Source organism: Agelaius tricolor, unplaced genomic scaffold (assembly GCF_023055355.1).
Source record: "Agelaius tricolor isolate 1412-34295 unplaced genomic scaffold, bAgeTri1.0.p SCAF_4, whole genome shotgun sequence".
Lineage (NCBI taxonomy): Eukaryota > Metazoa > Chordata > Aves > Passeriformes > Icteridae > Agelaius > Agelaius tricolor.
The window spans coordinates 32,428,222-32,448,482 of NW_027269264.1; the positions used below are offsets into that span (position 1 = coordinate 32,428,222).

At 44.4% G+C, this 20,261-nt stretch overlaps 1 protein-coding gene across 3 annotated transcripts in view; it reads left to right on the forward strand.

Moving 5' to 3' along the window:
* Positions 1-846: 846 nt before the first annotated feature.
* LOC139589078 (zinc-regulated GTPase metalloprotein activator 1A-like) overlaps positions 847-20,261 on the forward strand; it is a 28,985-nt gene continuing 9,570 nt past the window's right edge. Inside the window, exons 1-9 of one of the 3 annotated variants that reach the window (XM_071425154.1) lie at positions 847-1,049; positions 2,105-2,191; positions 3,056-3,152; positions 4,404-4,495; positions 5,599-5,658; positions 14,074-14,111; positions 17,572-17,618; positions 18,375-18,461; positions 19,247-19,291. In XM_071425154.1, coding sequence (XP_071281255.1) covers positions 938-1,049; positions 2,105-2,191; positions 3,056-3,152; positions 4,404-4,495; positions 5,599-5,658; positions 14,074-14,111; positions 17,572-17,618; positions 18,375-18,461; positions 19,247-19,291 — 665 coding nt within the window. In that variant the 5' untranslated portion in view covers positions 847-937. The remainder of the gene's footprint in view (positions 1,050-2,104; positions 2,192-3,055; positions 3,153-4,403; positions 4,496-5,598; positions 5,659-14,073; positions 14,112-17,571; positions 17,619-18,374; positions 18,462-19,246; positions 19,292-20,261) is intronic. The other 2 variants (XR_011678931.1, XM_071425153.1) reach the window with 2 other exon arrangements.

Genomic DNA, 20,261 nt, shown 5'->3' on the forward strand with positions numbered 1-20,261 from the left:
TTCACACTGGGGCTCCTTCAGCGCTCCGGTGTGTCCGAACCAGGCTGGGGAGCAGCTCTGCTGAGAAGGACCTGGCGGTCCTGGTGGACAACATGCTGTCCATGAGCCAGCAGTGTCCTTCTGACCACCAAGAATGCCAATGGTATCCTGGGGGGCATTAGGAAGAGCACTGCCAGCAGGTCATGGAAGGTGATCCTGCCCCTGTACTCAGCCCTGCTGAGGCTATACCTGCAGTGCTGGGTCCAGTTCTGGGCTCCTCGGGACACGAGAGACATGGAGCTGCTGGAGCTCCTGGGTCCAACGGAGAGCAAGAGAGGTGTGAGTAAAGGACAGCGTTTCTCTTACAAAGAAAGGCTGAGGGAGCTGGGCCTGTTCACACTCAAGAAGAAGAAACACCCCCTTGAGAAGAGAGGACGTCATCGGTGTCTAACAGCGTCTGAAAGAGGGTGTGAGACGGTGGAGCCAGGCTCCTCTCAGCAGCGCCAGGCTATAGGACAAGAGGCAACAGGCAGAAGTGGATAAAGTTCCACCTGAACGTGGGAAGAACTTTTACTGTGGACGTGACTGAGCACTGGAACAGACTGCCCCGAGCGGATGCCGAGTCTCCCACACTGGAGATGTTCAAGAACGGCCTGACACACGCCTGTACCATGTACCCTGCGCTGTCCCTGCTGGAGCAGGGCGCCGCCGCAGACACACACCACCGCGACCCCGCGGACCAACATTCCCTTCACGGAGAGCACCCCGCCCCGCCCGGCTCCCCGAGCTGCGCCTGCGCAGAGCCCCCGCGCGGGGGAGGTGCCCTTGGGGCCGAGGCGCGGCGGGCCGTGACGCCACCCGGTGACGTCACTCCGGTGACCCCACCCGAGCGACGTCAGGAGTGTGACGGCAGGGGGCGCCGGAGGTGGGGGTGGCTGGGCCGGGGCCGTCCACGCTTATGGAGGACGAGGACTGCCCAGACCTGGTCCCGATCGGCGCCGGCGGCGCGGAGCTGGCCGATGCCGGCCCCGACAGGAAGATCCCCGTGACGATCATCACGGGGTATTTGGGTGAGGAGCGGGAGCGACGCTCGGCAGGGACTGCGTGCGGGCAGGGAAGGCCCGGGCGGGCCGGGTGAGCAGCGCGGAGCCAGGGCTGCCGGGCGGGCGGGGGCCTGCACCCCACGGGCCGGGTGAGCAGCGCGGGGCCCTCCGGCCGCTCCCGTGAGTTTGCAGGGCCACTCTGAGGAGAGGTGTAAGCACCTAAAGGGTTGCTGCTTCCACCACCCTGCTTTCAGGAGCCGCCTCGTGCAGGTCACGATTGACAAATGGCTCTTGGTCACTTAGCGTCAGAATAGTGCAACACATTTGGCTCAGTTAAATGCAGACTGTGTTGCAGTCTGAAAAATGTGAGGTTCGGCGTTTTTCCCGTGATACACGCAGTTATGGACTGCAAGAATCTGGTTAAATTTAGCATCTCAGTCACTGTGCTGAAAATTGTAACTTTGTACTGCATCACACTGTTGCAAAGAAAAATCTCTTAAGGACAAGTAAGGAAGGTTCCCTAGTTGTAGTGGTCACCTGCTTTGGGCTGGATGATCTCCAGAGATTCCCTCCAGCCTTGACAATTCTGTGATCTTGTGCATGGGATGAAACTGCTGCTAAAGCCCCTCAGAACACGTTTTGTAACACGTTTTATAACAATACCCCGTTTAAAGGCAGTTAGTAGCACATCGTGGTTACTCATGGCAGAACGGGTCAGAAGAGGCAGTAAAGAGGGAGAAGATTAAGTGTGCCTTCTGTTAAAAGAAGCATAAAAGTTAGTGTCGTAGGAGAAATCTGCCCAGCTAGTAGGGAGCTTGTAAGTTTATCAAGTACTGACACTTAATGAGTGGGAAAACTGTGAGTTATTTAAGGCTGCAATTTAATGTCCTGATAGTTCTATGAGTTGAAATATATCTACAAATTAATTCTACATCATTAGAACAGAATGTAGGACATAAGAATGAAAACTTCTATTTAGAAGAGAATTGCTGAAAGTGTGCATGCATAACAGTATTTAGCTTTTATTTGAAATGTTACGTGTTTTTTTTAACATTTTAATAGAAATATGGTCTGTGTTCTAGGAGCTGGAAAAACAACTCTTCTAAATTACATACTGACAGAACAGCATAATAAAAGAATAGCAGTTATTCTGAATGAATTTGGAGAAGGTATGTAAACGTGCAGAAATCTTTCTTTTTGCCACAAAATGACAAGTACATAAAACTACTGGAAACTGAGACTGTTGTAACTTTAAATCCATTACTGAAATTATTAACATACCTCATAGTCTTCAGAAGGGCAGAAAGTCTTTTTCCTGGTTTTCATAAAATACTGACGTGCATTAATCTATTTTGCACATAAATGTAGGCCCTCAGAGTAAAGTAAATAAATACATCACCCTGTTGGAAGTGCTATACCACCATTTGTCTAACTCAGTTTCAAGCAAATGGAAATTGAAATAATATGTTGGTAGATGATATTTTTTTAAATTTCCTTTCCCCTCAGCTATTTGCAAATCGCAAATTATCATGGACCAAGAAAATGGGGAGATGTGTGCTTGATGGCTGTGGTTCTTTGAACTCTTTGCTTTCAGAACTTTTAATTGCTCTAGCTGTAATTTCATATCTGTACCATAGTCAGAAGCTTACATTGTTTACAGTTTATACTGTGTTGGTGGGGGGCTCTCTGTTTGTTTTCATCAATAAAGATGTGTGTAGCTTTTCTGTTCACAGAGCCTAAAAGAAAATGTACACACAGAGCCTTTATTTGACAGGGAGGCACAGGCTGGTGTCCCTTTCTTTTAGCAAAGTTTGTGGCACTTATGATGTACCATCATCCAGTGGGGTTTGATCTTTGTGGAATGAGCTTTGTCTTGGCTTTTAAATTTCTCATAAAATAGAAAATACAAATTTCTTGAGAACATGTCAGAAACGTGGTCTCAGAAGAAAAGAATGTAATCCACATATTTCTCTCTTACAGGCATTGTCATGCAAGATTGTAGATTAAAAATATAGTACTACTTATATTTTCAGGAAGTGCCTTGGAGAAATCTCTGGCAATCAGTCAAGGGGGAGAACTCTATGAAGAATGGCTGGAGCTCAGAAATGGCTGCTTGTGCTGTTCAGTAAAGTGAGTACAAGTTCTGTGCAAGTTCTTCCAGTGGATATTGTGGGGAATTGAGGAAGGGAGAAGACATCCAGGATTTGATTCCTGAAACTGATGGTAGAATTGATTGAGACTTCTTTTGTTGGATGAAACAATTGGAATTTGGGAGGTAGAAATTTATTTCCTATTGCTGTCTTGCTGGATTTGGACTTGGTGTCTTTCAGAAAAGTAATCTAAATACCAGCTTATACAGCATGGGGATGTTGTAGAGTAGGGATCTTTCCCTCTATTGTTAGTATAATGTGCTTTCATGTAGAGAGCTGAAGATTCAGATAGGCTGGAACTAGGACTCAGGTTTCCCAATTTCCCCACAAAACGCTGAGTCTGCTTCTTTCTTTGTACATTGGTTACTACTTCAATATAGTATTCATCAAAAAGGATGAATGGAAAACCTTCTGTGACCTAATGAAACACAGTATCCAAATCTGTAAGCTGATGGTCATGGTAAAAAGCAAGAGAGTATTTGTTCCCTTGACATTTTCCCTTGACATTCCCTGTTTGTTGCAATGCTGAATTGTTTGTGCTAAGTTTGTAAACAAGGGTCATGGCCTGTTTGCCCTAAAAATTTGGGAGAACTGGTCTTATGCCTTAAATAGTAATAGGTAGTAAGTGGAAAACAGAGAATCTTATTGGATTCTGTTGTTCTGGGATGTAAGGAATGCTGTCTTAAGAGAAGCATAAAAGTTTTATATACATTGGTTGTTTTATTGTTTTTATATGCTGTTTTATATGCTGCTGTGTTTTATATACAATGATTTCTTTAAAAAATGCTATACATTTCTGCTTTAGGCTGACTTCATCAGCTCTAATTTAAGTAAATGGCACAGTAATCTTGGTGTAGGTGAGGTAGAAAGGCAGGGCAGCATGCTTCACTTCTACCTCACCCCTTATTTCTGTAATATCAGCTGCCAAACCAAATAGTTCCATATCTACACAGCCCTACTGTCCTTTACAGGTTGTTCAGTGTTTGAAAACAAACCTGGTGGGTTAGGCAAATGCTATTTTTAGACTTAAATGAAGGAGAAAACTAAAATTTGCCTAATAATGTGCCAGCAGATAACTAAATTTTTGTTGCAGACTGTAAGTCTGCAAATGTCCTGTCTCAGAACTTTTGCTTTGATGATACTGACACTGTGTTCTGCATCAGAAGATACATTTAAATACATGCTTTAGCTTGTTTTCTCTGTTCTCAGGTTTAATTGTTTCTTCTTACAGGGACAATGGGGTGAAAGCAATTGAGAACCTGATGCAAAGGAGAGGAAAATTTGACTATATATTGTTAGAAACAACTGGTTTGGCAGATCCAGGTAGTTCACATTACAATTTTCATAACCATGATAATTATTCTGTTTTTATGAAGTGCTTATTTGCTCACCAGTTAGTTCACTTTGACAGTTGTAATATTAACGTGGTGAATTGTCAGGTGCCTATGCTTTGGTGGTGGTACAAACTCCAGTGAATTGATTCAAGGTGCAGATATGACATTGTCTTCTTTGGTTGAGCTCTGTTTGCTGACCTTAGTTTAAATTGAATCTAAAGCTTAGTAGAAATCCAGCTAAAATATATTTCCATTTAGAGAAGACACTGGGCTTAGCAAAGAGAAGCATACTCTAAAACTAGTAGTTTTCAATATGCTTTTGATGTTCTACATTCCTCCTTTTAAATCTAAATAGTTAGCATCTGTTGTATCGTTACACTGGTTGTGATAGGCCTTATATTTTGTGAAGTTGTAAAATATACTGTGAAACAGACTAGTACGTTCTTCTTAAAGAGCAATAAGAGATTTTACAAAATCCTTCTGTGCTCTTTAGTAGTATTTATTATAAAAAAGGTGTTTAAACTTGATCTCATGTTAGGAGAAAGGTGTTTAAACTTTATCTCACGTTAGCTATCCAAAACAGTTTTCTCTAAACCATCCACATTAAAAATCTGTTGTAGATGGAGAGGGAAGGAAATTCTTATCAGAAATTCAATTGTTTCCCCTTTAGGAGACTGGTGCTTTCCAGCTCAAAGCTAAATAGTTGTCATTATAAAGTAATTTTCTTCAAAAGACAGGACATTGATTTTGCCTCTGTTACACACAAATTCTGTTTGAGTCAAATTGGAAAACTATTGAGCTTTTTGGAAAAAAATCAATAGATACCAGAAAACGATTTCATGTTGTGGTCCCTGCTATATCTTGCCTGAGTAAGCACTAGAACAGCTGACACGTATTTGGGTCTGATACAGAGTGGTGTTTGAAGGACTGCATCATATCACTTCAGGTGGACAGTTTTAGGTGTTGGAATGACTTTAGTCACTGATCTTATTGTTAGCACTGCAAATAGAGTTTTTCTATGAAATACCTCAGTGTTGGTAGTTTACTGGAAAAATCTCAATTTTGCAACTGTATATTTACTACACTTCTTAGGAGCTGTGGCCTCCATGTTTTGGGTTGATTCTGAGCTGGGAAGTGACATCTATCTTGATGGTAAGTGCAAGCCTATTTTCCTGTGTATTGGCATTTCATATCTGGATTTAGAGTAATGAATTATTGGTGTTTTAGGGCAAGGTTTGAGAACATGTTTGAAATGTATGAACTTGGTTTTCACACTGGCAGATTTGATCACAGAGGTGTCCCTGCTTATTCTGATGCTTGTTTATTTACTTGGGGAGGTGCTCAGTCTTGCAAAAGCCAGCAAAAGTTGTTTAATACTTTTCTAAGGGATCAGATATGGACAGCTCTTGACAGTGATGTAAGGGGAAAATCTCATTAGCTAGATGGAGCAGTGGCCGGTGAAAAGTGAAACGCCCAGGCTAGATAAGTGTCCAGCCAACCTCCAGCCAGTAAGGCACTTCCCCAACCCGGAGTCAGGGCTTTGTGCCCAAGGCGATGTCAAGCCTTGCGGACGTGTGGCCGCAGTAAAGAGCTCCGAAGTCGCAGGATGAAATGAAGAGGCGACCCTCAGTTTCTTCGGGGGGGTGGTTTTATTGGTAGGGAAACGTGCATGTTCGGTGGAAGAAGCTGAGAGCCCCGAGGCAGGGAAAAAGCCTCGGTTTTACGGAGGGTGGGAGGGGTGAAAGATAGCAAATCAGAGAGGGATACATTAAGGATTGGCATGATCGGAGAACCCATCAAACACAGTTGCGGGAGGGACCCTGGCCCCTAACCCAATCACTCGACACCCTGGCCCGAACTCTCTAGAAAAAGAGGCAGGGGGTGTCGAGTGACAGGCAGGCTGCCAGGGGTGGGGAACAAGAAAGATACATTTGGTAACCAAGACAACTGGGGAGGGGTTTGGGGATTGACACAAACTGCTAACAGGACAGGACTTTCTGAGAGAACAATGGAGGGAAAACTGAACAAGCATAAAACACACCACAACATCTCCCCCTTTTTCGTTTAAAAATAAAAGAACTGTAAGGGCAAACACTGTCCATTGGGGGAAAACCAAAAACAAACAAGAGACAGACATAAGGAATGACTCTGAATCAGGTCCTGCCCGGGGCAGGGAGAGGGTTAAACTGGGAGTGGCTCCATCCCTGGGAGCTTCCGCCGCCGCCGCCAACATGCCTCCGTGACCTGTTCTACGTTTTCTGCTCTCAGAGTCTTCCCAGGGCGGAAGGGCTTGACCCACTTAGCGGGGATCCATCTCGGACCTGAGGGGGTGGACACGCAAGCGTATCCCCTCCCCCAAGTCACTAGATCGAAAGGCCCCTCCGTTTTCCAGGTCTCCGGATCCTTAATCAGGACAGGAGGCCTGACCCTGGCCTGCAGCTGCTCATGTCTCCCGAAATGTCGCACGATAGGCGGATTGAGATTTTCGAAAGAACAGTTTAGGAAGTTAATGGTAAAAAGCGCCTTCGCGAGACGGATATGGGGGGACTCCACCTTCACAGCCACTCGCTGTTGTTCTAAAACTCTCTTTAGGCTCTGGTGGGTCCTTTCTACCACGGCTTGGCCTGTCGGGGAATAGGGGATGCCGGTCTTATGCTCTATTCCCCATTGTTGCAGGAAGCTTCGCAGCTCCCTGGATTTATACGCCGGGCCATTGTCTGTTTTCAGGACCTTGGGGATGCCCAGGACAGCAAATGCTTGAACTAGGTGTTTTTCACAATCTGCTGCTTTTTCCCCTGTGTGGGCAGAGGCATAGACTGCGCCGGAGAAGGTATCTACTGAGACATGTACGAATTGCAGACGGCCAAAGGCAGGGATGTGGGTAACATCCATCTGCCACACCTCGCAACTAGATAGACCTCTGGGGTTAGCTCCCAAGGGTATTGTTGGGAGCTGGTGGGACTGGCATTGAGGACATGTAGCCACGATCGCCTTGGCCTGTTCGCGTGTAAGATGGAATTGTCGAACAAGGCCAGGGGCGTTCTGATGAAATTGCTGGTGGCTGATCTTGGCCTGACTGAACAGATCAGGGAGTGGGGCAGCTTGAACAGGAGCGGCAAGGGCGTCAGCACGCCTATTGCCTTCCGCAATAAACCCAGGCAAATCGGTATGTGACCTGACATGCATCACATAAAAGGGTTGCTCTCGGTGGGAGACTAAGTTCACAAGCTTAGAGAGCAAGTTAAACAAAGGGATGTTTGATACCTCCTGTAAAATTGCATTTTCGGCTCTGGAAACTACACCCGCGACATAGGCTGAATCAGTGACCAAATTGAATGGTTCAGAGAACCTCTCAAAGGCTCTGACGACTGCGTCCAACTCAGCAACTTGAGGTGAACCTTCCACCTCTGTGACATCTGCCTCCCACCGCTGAGTCTGAGGATCCTTCCAAGTCATCACTGACTTGTGGGATGCTCCAGACGCGTCTGTAAAAACTGTCAAAGCCTTCAGAGGAGTTCTACTCTGAACTGATTTTAGAGACAATGTGAATTCCTGATTGAATAATTTGTGGGCCGGCCGATCTACTGCGATTTGGCCGGTGTAACTGTCCAAAGCCAGTTGAAGCATCTCATTTGTTTCCAGAAGGTTATCAATCATCTTTCTTTTTAGATGGCCTGAATCGAATTTTAAAGGAATGTGGATGCAGTCAAAGTCACAACCTGCCAACTCTCTGATCCGCGATCTAGCCTTTCTGATCAATTCTGCCACCAGCTCGGCTGGCTGCGTCATCCTTTTGGACCTGTGATGGCTGAGGAACACCCACTCTATGATTAAGAGGGGATCCCCCGAGCCCCGGTCCTTGCCCTTGATGGAATCATCCCACTGGAAAATCACCCCATGGAGGTGTGGCAGCTTACCTAGAACAATGAATTTAAATGGCAGGCCCGGGTGATATCTGTGGGCCTGCCTGGCCGAGATGGAGTTTTGGATCTTCTCCAGCGCTGTCTGGGCCTCTGGGGTAAGGGACCTTGGAGAACTAAGCTCTTCTCCCCCTTTCAATAAATTGAAAAGGGGGGCTAGGTCTTCTGTTGGAATGCCTAGCCAAGGCCTTACCCAATTCAAGGACCCACACAGCTGGTGGACATCTGCCAGGTTTTTGATGTTAGTTTTAATAGCCAATTTTTGCGGAACAATGGTCCGCTTTGTTATTTCCAGGCCCAGGTACTTCCAGGGTGGCATCTGTTGAATCTTATCTTGCTGGAGCTCGAACCCTGCAACAACCAATGCATCGATTGTTAGGTCAAGCGCATGGGTAAGTAGGTCGTTGGTCGGAGCGCACACTAGGATGTCATCCATATAATGGTAAATAATGGTGTCTTTGGTGGCTGCACGTACTGGGGACAGCAAGGAGGCGACGTACCATTGGCAGATCATCGGGCTGGCCTTCAGGCCTTGCGGAAGAACTCGCCAATGATAGCGCTTGCTTGGGGCTTCACGGTTGATGGCAGGAACCGTGAAGGCGAAACGCGGAGCATCATCCGGGTGTAAGGGAATTTGGAAAAAGCAATCTTTTATGTCAATTACGACCAAATTCCAATTTTGGGGGAGCATCGTTGGGGACGGCATCCCTGGTTGGAGAGGCCCCATATCTTCAATGATGTTGTTAATTTGGCGGAGGTCGTGAAGGAGCCGCCACTTATCTTTGTTGGGCTTTTTGATAACGAACACTGGGGAGTTCCACTCTGACATGGTCTCCACCAGGTTGCCCTTGAGTAGCTGCTCCTTAACAAGCTCATTGAGCGCCGCTAATTTTTGCTTGTTGAGCGGCCACTGCACTACCTGTACTGGTTTATCAGATTTCCAATTCAGTTTCCAGGTAGGGCGCTCATCAGTGACCGCTGCCCGAAAAACCTGGGGAGCTGCTGGGAGGTCAATTCGGGCTCCCCACTGGGCCAAGAGGTCTCTCCCCCACAGGGGTTCCGTGTAATCTAATACGAATGGGCGCACTGAAGCCAATTGCCCATCCGGCCCCGTAATTTGTACAACGCTCTTTGATTGACGTGCCAATTGTAAACCCCCGACACCTCGGACGTGGCCAGGCGCGTTTTGCAATTCCCAATGTGACGGCCATTCCCGGGAAGGAATGATCGTTACATCTGCTCCTGTGTCCAACAAGCCTTTAAGAGGCTTGCCCTCTCCCCCTTTTGAGATATGACAGGTGACATGAGGCCTTTCTCGCCCCAGGACCTGGGCCCAAGCTACTGTTGGATTTTGGAGTTCAGCCGGAGGAAACCCCAGGGCCCAAGTTATTTCGGGAACAGGGATCGCTTGCGCGATCACCTGTCCCTTGGGCAGGAAAGTGGGGGGTTGGACACAGTGCAGCCCCACGGCGAACAGTCCCGGGTCAGATGGCAGAAGACCTGGAATTATGTTCACCTCTAAAGGTGTGTGCTTAGTGTCTCCGACAACGACGTACTTACACCTTATCCGCCCCCAGTTTCCTGGGCATTCTGGGCTGACTGACACGAGTTGAAAATCGGAGTTCTTAAGATGTAGTGGCTCCGTCAGCTGCAGCCGGAAGGGTCTGAAAGCAGAAAAGGTAGTTAGCACGGGTCTAGGTTGGAGACATGCAACATGTGACAAGTCCGGTGAGAATATGTCTTGTTTGGCAGGCGGCGGTCCCTGAGATCTCCCCTCCCTGCGTGGTGTTAGTTGTCCCGCCCTATTTTTATCATGGCGCAGGGGGGAACTGCGCTCAGATGTTAGTTTTTTGTCTGGGTTTTCCCCAGGAGTCCCTGCCCCCTTTTGAATTCATAAAATTCCCGCCGCAGCGGGCAGTCGGGCATCCAATGCCCGAGCTTTCCGCACAGATGGCAGGGTGATTTGGCGGCGGAAGGACCGGGAGCAGGCGAGCGGCAGGTGGCTTCAGAGAAGGTGTTTTCAGGCGCCTCTTCTGTGGCGCTGACTCGGGGTGGCAGCTGTTTTCTCTTCTCTCCCTCCCTAGATGGCATGATTAGGACTTTCCGGGTGCAGACTTCGAGCATATCGTGCAGCGAGGGGGGTGGGTGCATCGGGAGGCTGAGGATGGCATCCCTACATGCAGAGTTTGCATTCGTGGATGCTACTTCCTTCAGGATATGTTCCCGGGCAACTTCGTCCGCCACTTGCTGCTCGACAGCTTTTCGAAGACGCTCGACAAAATCGAGGAAAGATTCTTCGGCGCCCTGAAAGATTCTGGAAAAAGAAAGGAGAGGAGCCGCCCCCGGCAGCGCCAGGAACGCTTTCTCGGCTGCCCGCGCTGACTCCCGGAGTGCTTCCTGGGGGATGGCACTCGCCTGCGAGTGCCCATCTGCCCAGTTGCCGGTCCCAAGGAGTTGATCGATGGCTAGGACATTGCCCGTTAGGTCCAGCCCCGTGTGGGGCCGTTCCCACAGGCTCGGGAGGGCCTCCGTCACTCTCCTCTTCCAGGCTGCCTCCCACATAGCTCGCTCGGTGGGATTGAGCAGACACGTGAAGAGGCGCCGGATGTCAGAGGGGGTGACATCGGCTTCGGTAAGTGTTGCCTGCAACACTCCCCGAAAGTATTCGCTGTCCCGGCCGTAATCTTTCTGTGCCTTGCACAGCTCCTTAATTTGTGAATGGTGTAAGGGGACCCACTGGCGACGCACCCCACCATCTCCCTCTGGATGGTAAACAACCGGGGCTGCGGATGGTATCGCAGCAGACCCCGGTTCCCGGTTCCCAACTGCTGCCCCCCCCCCGGAACCCAAAGCGCGGGAGCCGGCAGGGAGAGCGTGGGAACCGGGAGAGGAGGAGGTAGGGGCGTGGCTGGGAACTTGAGCAGGGCGATCCGATATCGAGGGACCCTCCCAGGAGGCGGAGACAAGGGGTGGAACCTTTTGACTGGCGGGGGGTGGAGAGATGGGAGGTGGTATGGGAGGGACCGAGGGAGGAGCTATGGGCGGGGATGTGGGAGGAGAAAGGGGAGGGACTACTGAAGAGGAGGTTTCTGGAAAGGAGGAGGGACCAGGAGGGGGGAAGGACGAGGGGGTAGAACACTGGGAGTGGCCGACTGGCAGGAAGGGGTTGGAGCTTGGGAAAAAGGGATTCTGGGGAGAAGAAGAGGGCTTTCCCGCCATTTCAGCCATGTGGTTGCCTCCATCTTGGGCCCCATAGGAGCCATTTTGGGGAATTGGAGGCGACTGGGAGCAAACTGGGGACTTAGAAATTAGGGTTTTGGATTTTGGGGTTTTAGAAACTGAGGACCTGGGGGCGGGAACAGGAGAGGTAGGGGAAGACGAGGAGCCCCTAAGAGACTGGCCAGGACTCTTAGGGCGGGGGGGCCGAGGATTTTGAAGGGGGCTAGGGGACGAATGGTCACCCTGCGCGGGGCTGGAGCGCGCTGCACCTTTCAGAATCCCGGTTTTACGTTTATGGGGACGGGAAGAAGGGTTAGGGGTAGAGGGAGAGGCAGAAGAACTGGGGCACGAACTAAAACTGACCGAAGGTTTTTCTGAGTTTCCTCCTGCTTTCAAGATAGATCGAATTTGTGAAATCCAAAAAGCTAACGGAGAAAGCGAGGTGTCTCCTGATCTAATCAAGTTTGATAACTTGGCATTTGCCCTCTGCCAAAAGGCAGGATCTTTAATTTGATCGGGGGAGACTTCGGGAAACTCAGAAAAAAGCCATCGGATTAATTTTTTAACTTCCTTTTTATCAACGGAACAACCCCCCCCAACTAGGATACCCACAACTTGGTAAAACAGCCCCTTCTGAGCTGCCGAGAGCGAAAACTTTGCACCCATCGCTCGATGTTATAAGTGGCAGCTGCGGAAAAGCCCCCCCCGTTCCAGTAAACGCGAAAGAAAAAAAAATAAGGGTGCCCACCCCCGGCCCCTGTCTAGAGAAAAAGAAGGGTGGTGACGAAACACCAATAGAGGGGAAGGCGACAGGGAGAGTAGCAGAATACTCACGAAGTCCGGAGGCGACAAACGAAAAGCTGGAACGAGGGGTTTCCTGCGACAGGACGACTCCCAGGTGCAAGGAGCTGCCGTCCAGGGTCCCCGGGGAGCGCTACCTCGCGCACAAGGTCTGCTCGACCACAGGGTAGTTCCGCGACCGCTGGGATTCTCGAAATCCCGTCCGTGGGGTCCACGAATCCGAGAAAAGGGGGGGCCCCGCGCCGGGCGCCAAAACTGGAGCAGTGGCCGGTGAAAAGTGAAACGCCCAGGCTAGATAAGTGTCCAGCCAACCTCCAGCCAGTAAGGCACTTCCCCAACCCGGAGTCAGGGCTTTGTGCCCAAGGCGATGTCAAGCCTTGCGGACGTGTGGCCGCAGTAAAGAGCTCCGAAGTCGCAGGATGAAATGAAGAGGCGACCCTCAGTTTCTTCGGGGGGGTGGTTTTATTGGTAGGGAAACGTGCATGTTCGGTGGAAGAAGCTGAGAGCCCCGAGGCAGGGAAAAAGCCTCGGTTTTACGGAGGGTGGGAGGGGTGAAAGATAGCAAATCAGAGAGGGATACATTAAGGATTGGCATGATCGGAGAACCCATCAAACACAGTTGCGGGAGGGACCCTGGCCCCTAACCCAATCACTCGACACCCTGGCCCGAACTCTCTAGAAAAAGAGGCAGGGGGTGTCGAGTGACAGGCAGGCTGCCAGGGGTGGGGAACAAGAAAGATACATTTGGTAACCAAGACAACTGGGGAGGGGTTTGGGGATTGACACAAACTGCTAACAGGACAGGACTTTCTGAGAGAACAATGGAGGGAAAACTGAACAAGCATAAAACACACCACAACAGCTAGAGGTTATAAAACCTCATTTAGGAGTAATATTACAGCATGCTTTTTTTCCCCTCTTTCTTCCTTCTTCCCCTTCTACTGAAATGCAGTGTTTCCTAAAAACTATTTTTCTGAATTCATAAATTGTCAACACCTGGATGTTTCTGCCTTTTGTTTTCTGCTTTCTTCACCTATTGTACTCATTGGTGCTAATATTTGCTGTGTTCTAATAAAAACCTGAGATTACTGAAAGATAAGTCATCACTATGTAGTTAAAGAGCAATGTTTTTAATGTAGGAAAAAAAATTACTTTTTGGCTTAAAAAATGCCCTACTAACATTTTGGTCAGTCTGTAAATACCCATCTAACCAAGGAAGGAAACATTGAGTTCAATAAGAAGGAGCTTCTTGAGTTTCAGCCAGAGACTTGCAAATTCCTGGTCTTTTACCATCAGAATGGCTACATACATCAGTCAGTCCCTTAATTTGTTTCAATATTCTGTAAAAGCATACCTCAGCCAATTTCCTCTTGTGGAAGATGAGGCATCTACTTTGTAAGAATTTGTCTCACCTGGTTCTGTAGACATTTTACTACGACAGATAAGACAATGAATAAAAAAATACTTAGGTAACAAGTTTATTGTTCACATACTTTCAGTGCTTCCAGTTTATTATAACTAGTTGTAAATTTGCTGATATTGTTACCTTTGTACAGGAGGTTTTCAAGTTGTTAACCTGTCAGCTGCATTTAGCACATTTCTATTCCATTTTAATGTTTTCTTCTAGGTATTGTGTCTGTTGTTGATGCAAAGCATGGGTTGCAGGTAAGTTACTAGATTTGTTATATCGTTTAAAACTGCAGCATTAGAACAGCTATTGCAGTAATGTTCATGTGGATTAATTAATTTTAACAATAGCTGTAATTCTTAGATTGAATGAGGACATATTTCATTATTACTATCTTTTGGATGGGCACAAGGAAGTACTGATATTTGCAGGAATTCACATTCTTACAGACACAGCAACAGGTGTGACAAGAGATGCCAGGTTGCTAAGTACTTGGTTTCTTATAGTTCTAACTCTTCACTCAGGAATGTTGCTTTTAATCCAAATAGGCATTTGGATTGCTGTAAAAACAATGGAGAAACTGGTCACTGGTCTGTGTTACTTGAAAGGAGAGGACTAAGAACAGATGTCTTATACCATCTTATAGGGCTCTGCCTGGGAAGGGTACTAATGTAATGGTAGCTGTGGCAGGGAGAAATGAAAGCACAGGTGTTCTGGTACCGCTTCACATTAACATGATATATGGAAGCAGACAAAAAGAGCAGGTATTAGAGTAATCTGTATATAAAGTATAATGTAAGAACAGACATATATAACAGTGAACTTAGGTCAGCAAAGATTGTGATTAATTCAAATAGTTCAGCTTTTTTTTTTTTTTTTTTTTTGGTAATAGGTGGGTGTAAATATAACTATTTGCAACTTAATAACTTAGGAGGTTACTGCTTTGATTGGGTATTGATTTTGCAGGATTAAAAAAAAAGTGACCATATGAAAAAATGCCTTCATCATTTGAGAAATGCTGCTCGCTTTTAAAATTTCAAAGGCTTATTAAATCTTAACAAAATACAACAAAAGGACTGAATAAGGAGAAAGACCTTAAGGGGGAAAGGGGGACTATGGGGAGAACAGAGGATGTCCAAACAACAAATCACAATAAGGTAACTCTACATTAATAGAACTTCTCTTACGTACACATAATATTCATCCTTTAATTGCAAGAGCCAGCCACTACATTACCCATCTATAATAATCATATAGAAATTTTATGCTGTGAAAGTGTTTGTAGTATTTCTGCATTTACAATGGCTGCAAATGGCTCAGAGAACTGAAGAATAATGGTTTAAGAATAAGAGAGTAGTTCTTCCCATAAGATTTTTTTTGTTTGGATTACTTGGGTTTCTCCTTTCATTTGTGCTTATCTGATAGCTGATTTACCAAAAGGGTAAATTTTGTAAGAAAACCAAAAAAGGATATCAGATTAGTTTAACAAAAGGGTAAATCAGGTTAGCAGTCCTGTTTTCTCATTAATTTGTCTTGGACTGGAACAGAACAAATGGAACCTCATAGCAATTTGGAAAGTTAAGTTCATTGTTTTCTACAAGAACTTTTGTGGAGAAGTTGGTAGAAGACTGAGGGGAAGGGGATGATTTGCCCTTCCAAGCAGTCACCATCTTCTAAATCACCTCAACTATCACAAGAAATCATAGCATGTTTTAGGTCAACCCCTTTTCAGCTGGGTTCCCTCATATTAATTCAGATGTGTTTTATATTATATATTGCTTGCAAAAATGTTGTTCTGTTTATCTTCATGCAGTGCTGAAATGTTGTCTCAGATGAAATATAATTGTGTTGCACACAGCAGCATTAAATTATTAATGAAAATGAGTTTTAAAATGCTAGACTTTCAAGTAATATAACAGAAACAACACAAAAATATTTTGAAACATTTAAATTTTCTATCTACTATTACCTTTGGTACCTCAATGAAAACATACATAATCTAATCAGTAAACCTGTAAAACACTGACATCTACACAGAATAGTAGGAACTTCAGACTTTCTTAGTTGTGTACTAAGTAAACTTTGGTATAGAAGGACTTGCTAACTTGTTTAGTTCCTCTGATTGCAAAGCCTGACCTCAACAGCTGCTTATTATTCAAATAACTTTGAAAGCCATGCAGGTAATGGCATTGAGATAATGTGCAGCAATTTAAGTATGTCATGCTTCAAAGAACCAACCCATCACAAGAAAAGCTGACAAACATCCCCTGTGACCAACCATACCACCATCCCCATGCTAATTGATACCATGGGTTATCAATCTAACAGGTTTGTCACACAGCAATCTGAAATACTAATTTCTTTAATTGAGGGTGAACAGTTGGACAGCTTGAAGTTGCAGTCCTCAACTTCCAGGACCTGACATCTGCACTACTGACATTTGATCTTTTCAGGGCAACAAACCTAAACAGTAATTGAACAGAATCAATACACAGAGGATTACAAAGAAGAGGTTAGAGGAGAGGTTCCTGAGAGTCATCTTGTTGTTATTCTCTGCTTAGGTTGTGCACAATCAGGAAATAGTTTTGTTTCTTTTTACATGATAGACTCACAGTATGCAATAACTTATTTTTGCTTTTCTACAAGTAAAATACTGTTAGATGCCTGATAATTACAATAAAGAAAAAAAGTTTTCAAGGTTTTTAAAAAGCTGTATATTTCCCATGACAAATTGATTCCACTTTTAATTTGTTGTTTCTCTAACTGGAAACTGAGATTTTAAAGTAATATTCCTGGTAGATTTAGAGCTGATGAAGGAGTGCACAGGACTCTAACTTTCCTAGAGATGTAAGCATAAGTGGCAAGTTCTTATTAATACTACAGCACCAGTTTGAAGTTTTTCTGTCTCCAGATGTCTGTGACATTTCTATCCTAGAGATTGCTACTTCCATGGCAGAGTGGGCAGAAAATAACTTGTAGCTAGACCTTTGCTGCTTCAGTGTAGTCTGTTGCTGTGACTAAGTAAAGTAAGCCTTTGTCTTGCTAAATGTTATGCTGCTGCTTGAGATGCAGGTATTTTCTTCCCTTTCACTAATTCTTCTGCAAAGACACTAGCTTGGGCAGACAAGTGGAGATGATACTGAAACTCCTGTAGCTTCCGACTTTGGACAGACATGCCAAAGAGGAGTGGTTTATCCATACAAACCTGAAAAAAGTTACCAGTTTTTACTATCAAAGTAGAATTTGTCTTTGAGTCTTCAGAGGAAAAGAATGTGAAGTTACATATAAGAAAGCTGTATTGCAAGCCTAGCCTATGTTTTGTTAGTTAGTTGAGTTCACACTCCTTTGTAAAATAACTGAGCCTTAATTTTCTTCCAGATGTATTTTTTCATTTTTACTGTGTGTTACGGTAACTTTTTTACTTCATTGTAAAGCTGAAAAGTAATTAAATATTATGTAAGGTTTTCCAACCCTTTAGCATTCTAATAATAAAATAAATTAGAAGAGTTTGCTTTAAGCTAATTATAAATTCATGTAATGATGAATATATAAATGTACTTTTTCACTATCATTTAACAGAAAGATTCTGGATACCATCTTCCTCAATGCTTTGTCAAAAAACAGACCTCAACTGAATTGGATTTGGCTTCTTTAATTGCAAATCAATTTAAATTTAATTTGAATATGTTTAATCCAATTCTTTTAATTTTTGTTTAGCACTTGACAGAGGAGAAACCAGAAGGCCTTATTAATGAAGCATCTCGGTATGGATGTAGAAATTAATTTTATATATCAAGTTGGGAATTGCACTGTATAAAAGTTCATTGGAAATGGGTTCTTTAAAATAGGGCTTTTTGCTCCTGCTTTGCTTAAACTGAGGTAGATTGGTGTAATGAGGTAAAATGTGGAAAAGTAACATCATGGTTCATTTGATCTTTCTGCCAAGAATGGACTGTTCTATTTTAATAGTGATGGGATTTTATTTAAGAATGAGAAGCACCCTTGTTAGGGGAATTAAAAGTTTCATGTTAGGATCTATCATGCTTGAAGCAGAACTGGAGATAGAAGAATACTTTTTAATAAATGTGGAGCCACAATAATTAAGGGTTATTGTAACAATTGAAGTCTTCATAAAGCAAAGAAACTTCAAGTACTGCATTACAAGGATCACATAAGGATATAATCTCACTGGCAAATAGGGATTTGTAAAGTTGTTAAATCACTAAGCACTTTGGATTAAATGACATAAAAAATCCAAACAAACAAACAAAGCAGCCCTGAAATAAAAGAATCTAGCAAGCCTTGATTTGATCTGTTAGGGCACAGAAGAACATATTGAGAAGTCAATAGTACTGTAATCATTCTCCATCATGTTCTAGTTTGATCAATGCTTGCCCTTCTGTACTAACAATGTTCATACTACCTTTTGGGGCCATGGGGGAGATAATGTTTCTGCCTTACAGATAAAGTACTTGTTTGTTAGTGATGTCTTTTCCTCTCTTTTTTTTCTTAATACATAGGCAGGTTGCATTAGCTGATCTTATAATCATCAATAAAACAGATTTGGTTTCAGAAGAAGAATTGAATAAAGTCAGAACATCTGTGAGGTATGAAACTTTTGGCATAACTGTAACACTACTTCCTCAAAAATTAATTTAAACACAGTTACTTCTTTACTGCTGTTAAAATAGAAATTGGATCTCATTATTAGATGGACAAAATTGATAAGCTTACAAGAGAAAAGAGACTGCCTCTTGGAAAGATACTTTAGTACTTCTATGTACTTACACAATCTTAGCATTTTGTCTATCTTGGTAAGATTTGATGTTGTTTAGTAAGGACAGACCTTTTTCTTAAGTGTTTATGTTTTTACATTTCTGAGCAGCTGATGCCATTTTTTGAGAATTAGGAGAAGTGGAAAAAAATCTGCTGGTAAATATGAGTTCACTGGCAAATGGAAAGATATATGGAGAAAGTCCCAAACAATTGTCATGGAAGCAGATGAACCAATGGTCTGAATCAAATTAATGATCAAAGACATTACTCTTTTCTATCAATACCATGATAAGCCAAATGAAACATTAACTTTTAAAATACTTATCAACTGTATTAAGTTTTTGAAATATGAAAATAAAAGTGCTTAGACTGAGCAGAGAATAGCTTTGGATAGGAAAATGCTGTTCTCACTGGTGGTATCTTGTTCTCAGAACTTGTGAAGTTCACCAGCTGTTAGTGGAAACCAAATATCTCAACCCATATCTGATAGTTATTTAACAAGCTGATAATGGAGTTGGGATGCTATTTCACATGATGCTGTCCATGGTTAACATATTCAAACAATATATCACAGTTATATTTTCATCTAACTAATGATTTTTCTGTTTTATTTTAGGTCAATAAATGGACTTGTTAAAATTCTAGAGACACAAAGATCAAGGTATTAAATGGCCACTATTACTAGGTACTAGATCCTGCTTCTTTTGTGTCAGTTTAAATCAGTTCTATTAAATCAGTTTTATTAAAGGAAAATTATTGAATTAGAAATAATTAATCCAATGTTTATTTTATGAATAAGCATCTAAAATTTTTTTTTTGAGGAAGTAAAAATGTATTTCTAATTTATATTTTTCTTCATTAGTGTTCATATCACAGAATACCAGAATGAGTGAGGTTGGAAGAGAGCACAGTGGGTCATCTTGTCCAACCCTCTTGCCAAGCAGGGTCATCCCAGACCACATGGCACAGGATTGTGTCCAGATGGTTTTTGAATACCCCCCATGAAGGAGACCCCACAGCCTCTCTGGGCAATCTCTTCCAATCACCCACACAGTAAAGTACTTGCTCATGTTCAAGTGGAACTTACTGTGTGTCAGTTTCTGCCTGTTCCCTCTTGTCCTGTTGTCTGGCAGCACTGAGAGCCTGGCCCACCCTCTCTTCAGGTACTTCTATACACTGAGAAGGTCCCCTCTCAGTCATCTTTTTGAGTCTGAACAGGCCCAGCTCCCTCAGCCTTTCCTCATCAGTGAAGTGCTTCAGTCCTTTAAACATCTTTGTTGCCCTCCCCTGGACTCCCTCCAGGAGCTCTGTGTCTTCCTGTGCTGAGGGGCCCAGAAATGGGCACAGAACTCCAGGTACAGGCTTACTAGAGCTGACTGGAGGGGCAGGATTGCCTTTCATGAACTGCTGGTAGTGCACTTCCTAAGGCACCTCAGGACACCTTTGGCCTTCTTGGCCACAAAGATACACAGTCAACCATCCTTGTGACTGAAGAGCAGTTTGCACAGCCAGGTTGGTTTTGAGCTAATAATTGGGTATGTGCACTACAGTGTTTTCCTTCAATTGTGTCACCCTAAATTTTATTCTCATTGCTGCTGCAAATAAGTTGTTACTACAAAATGACTTTGAAA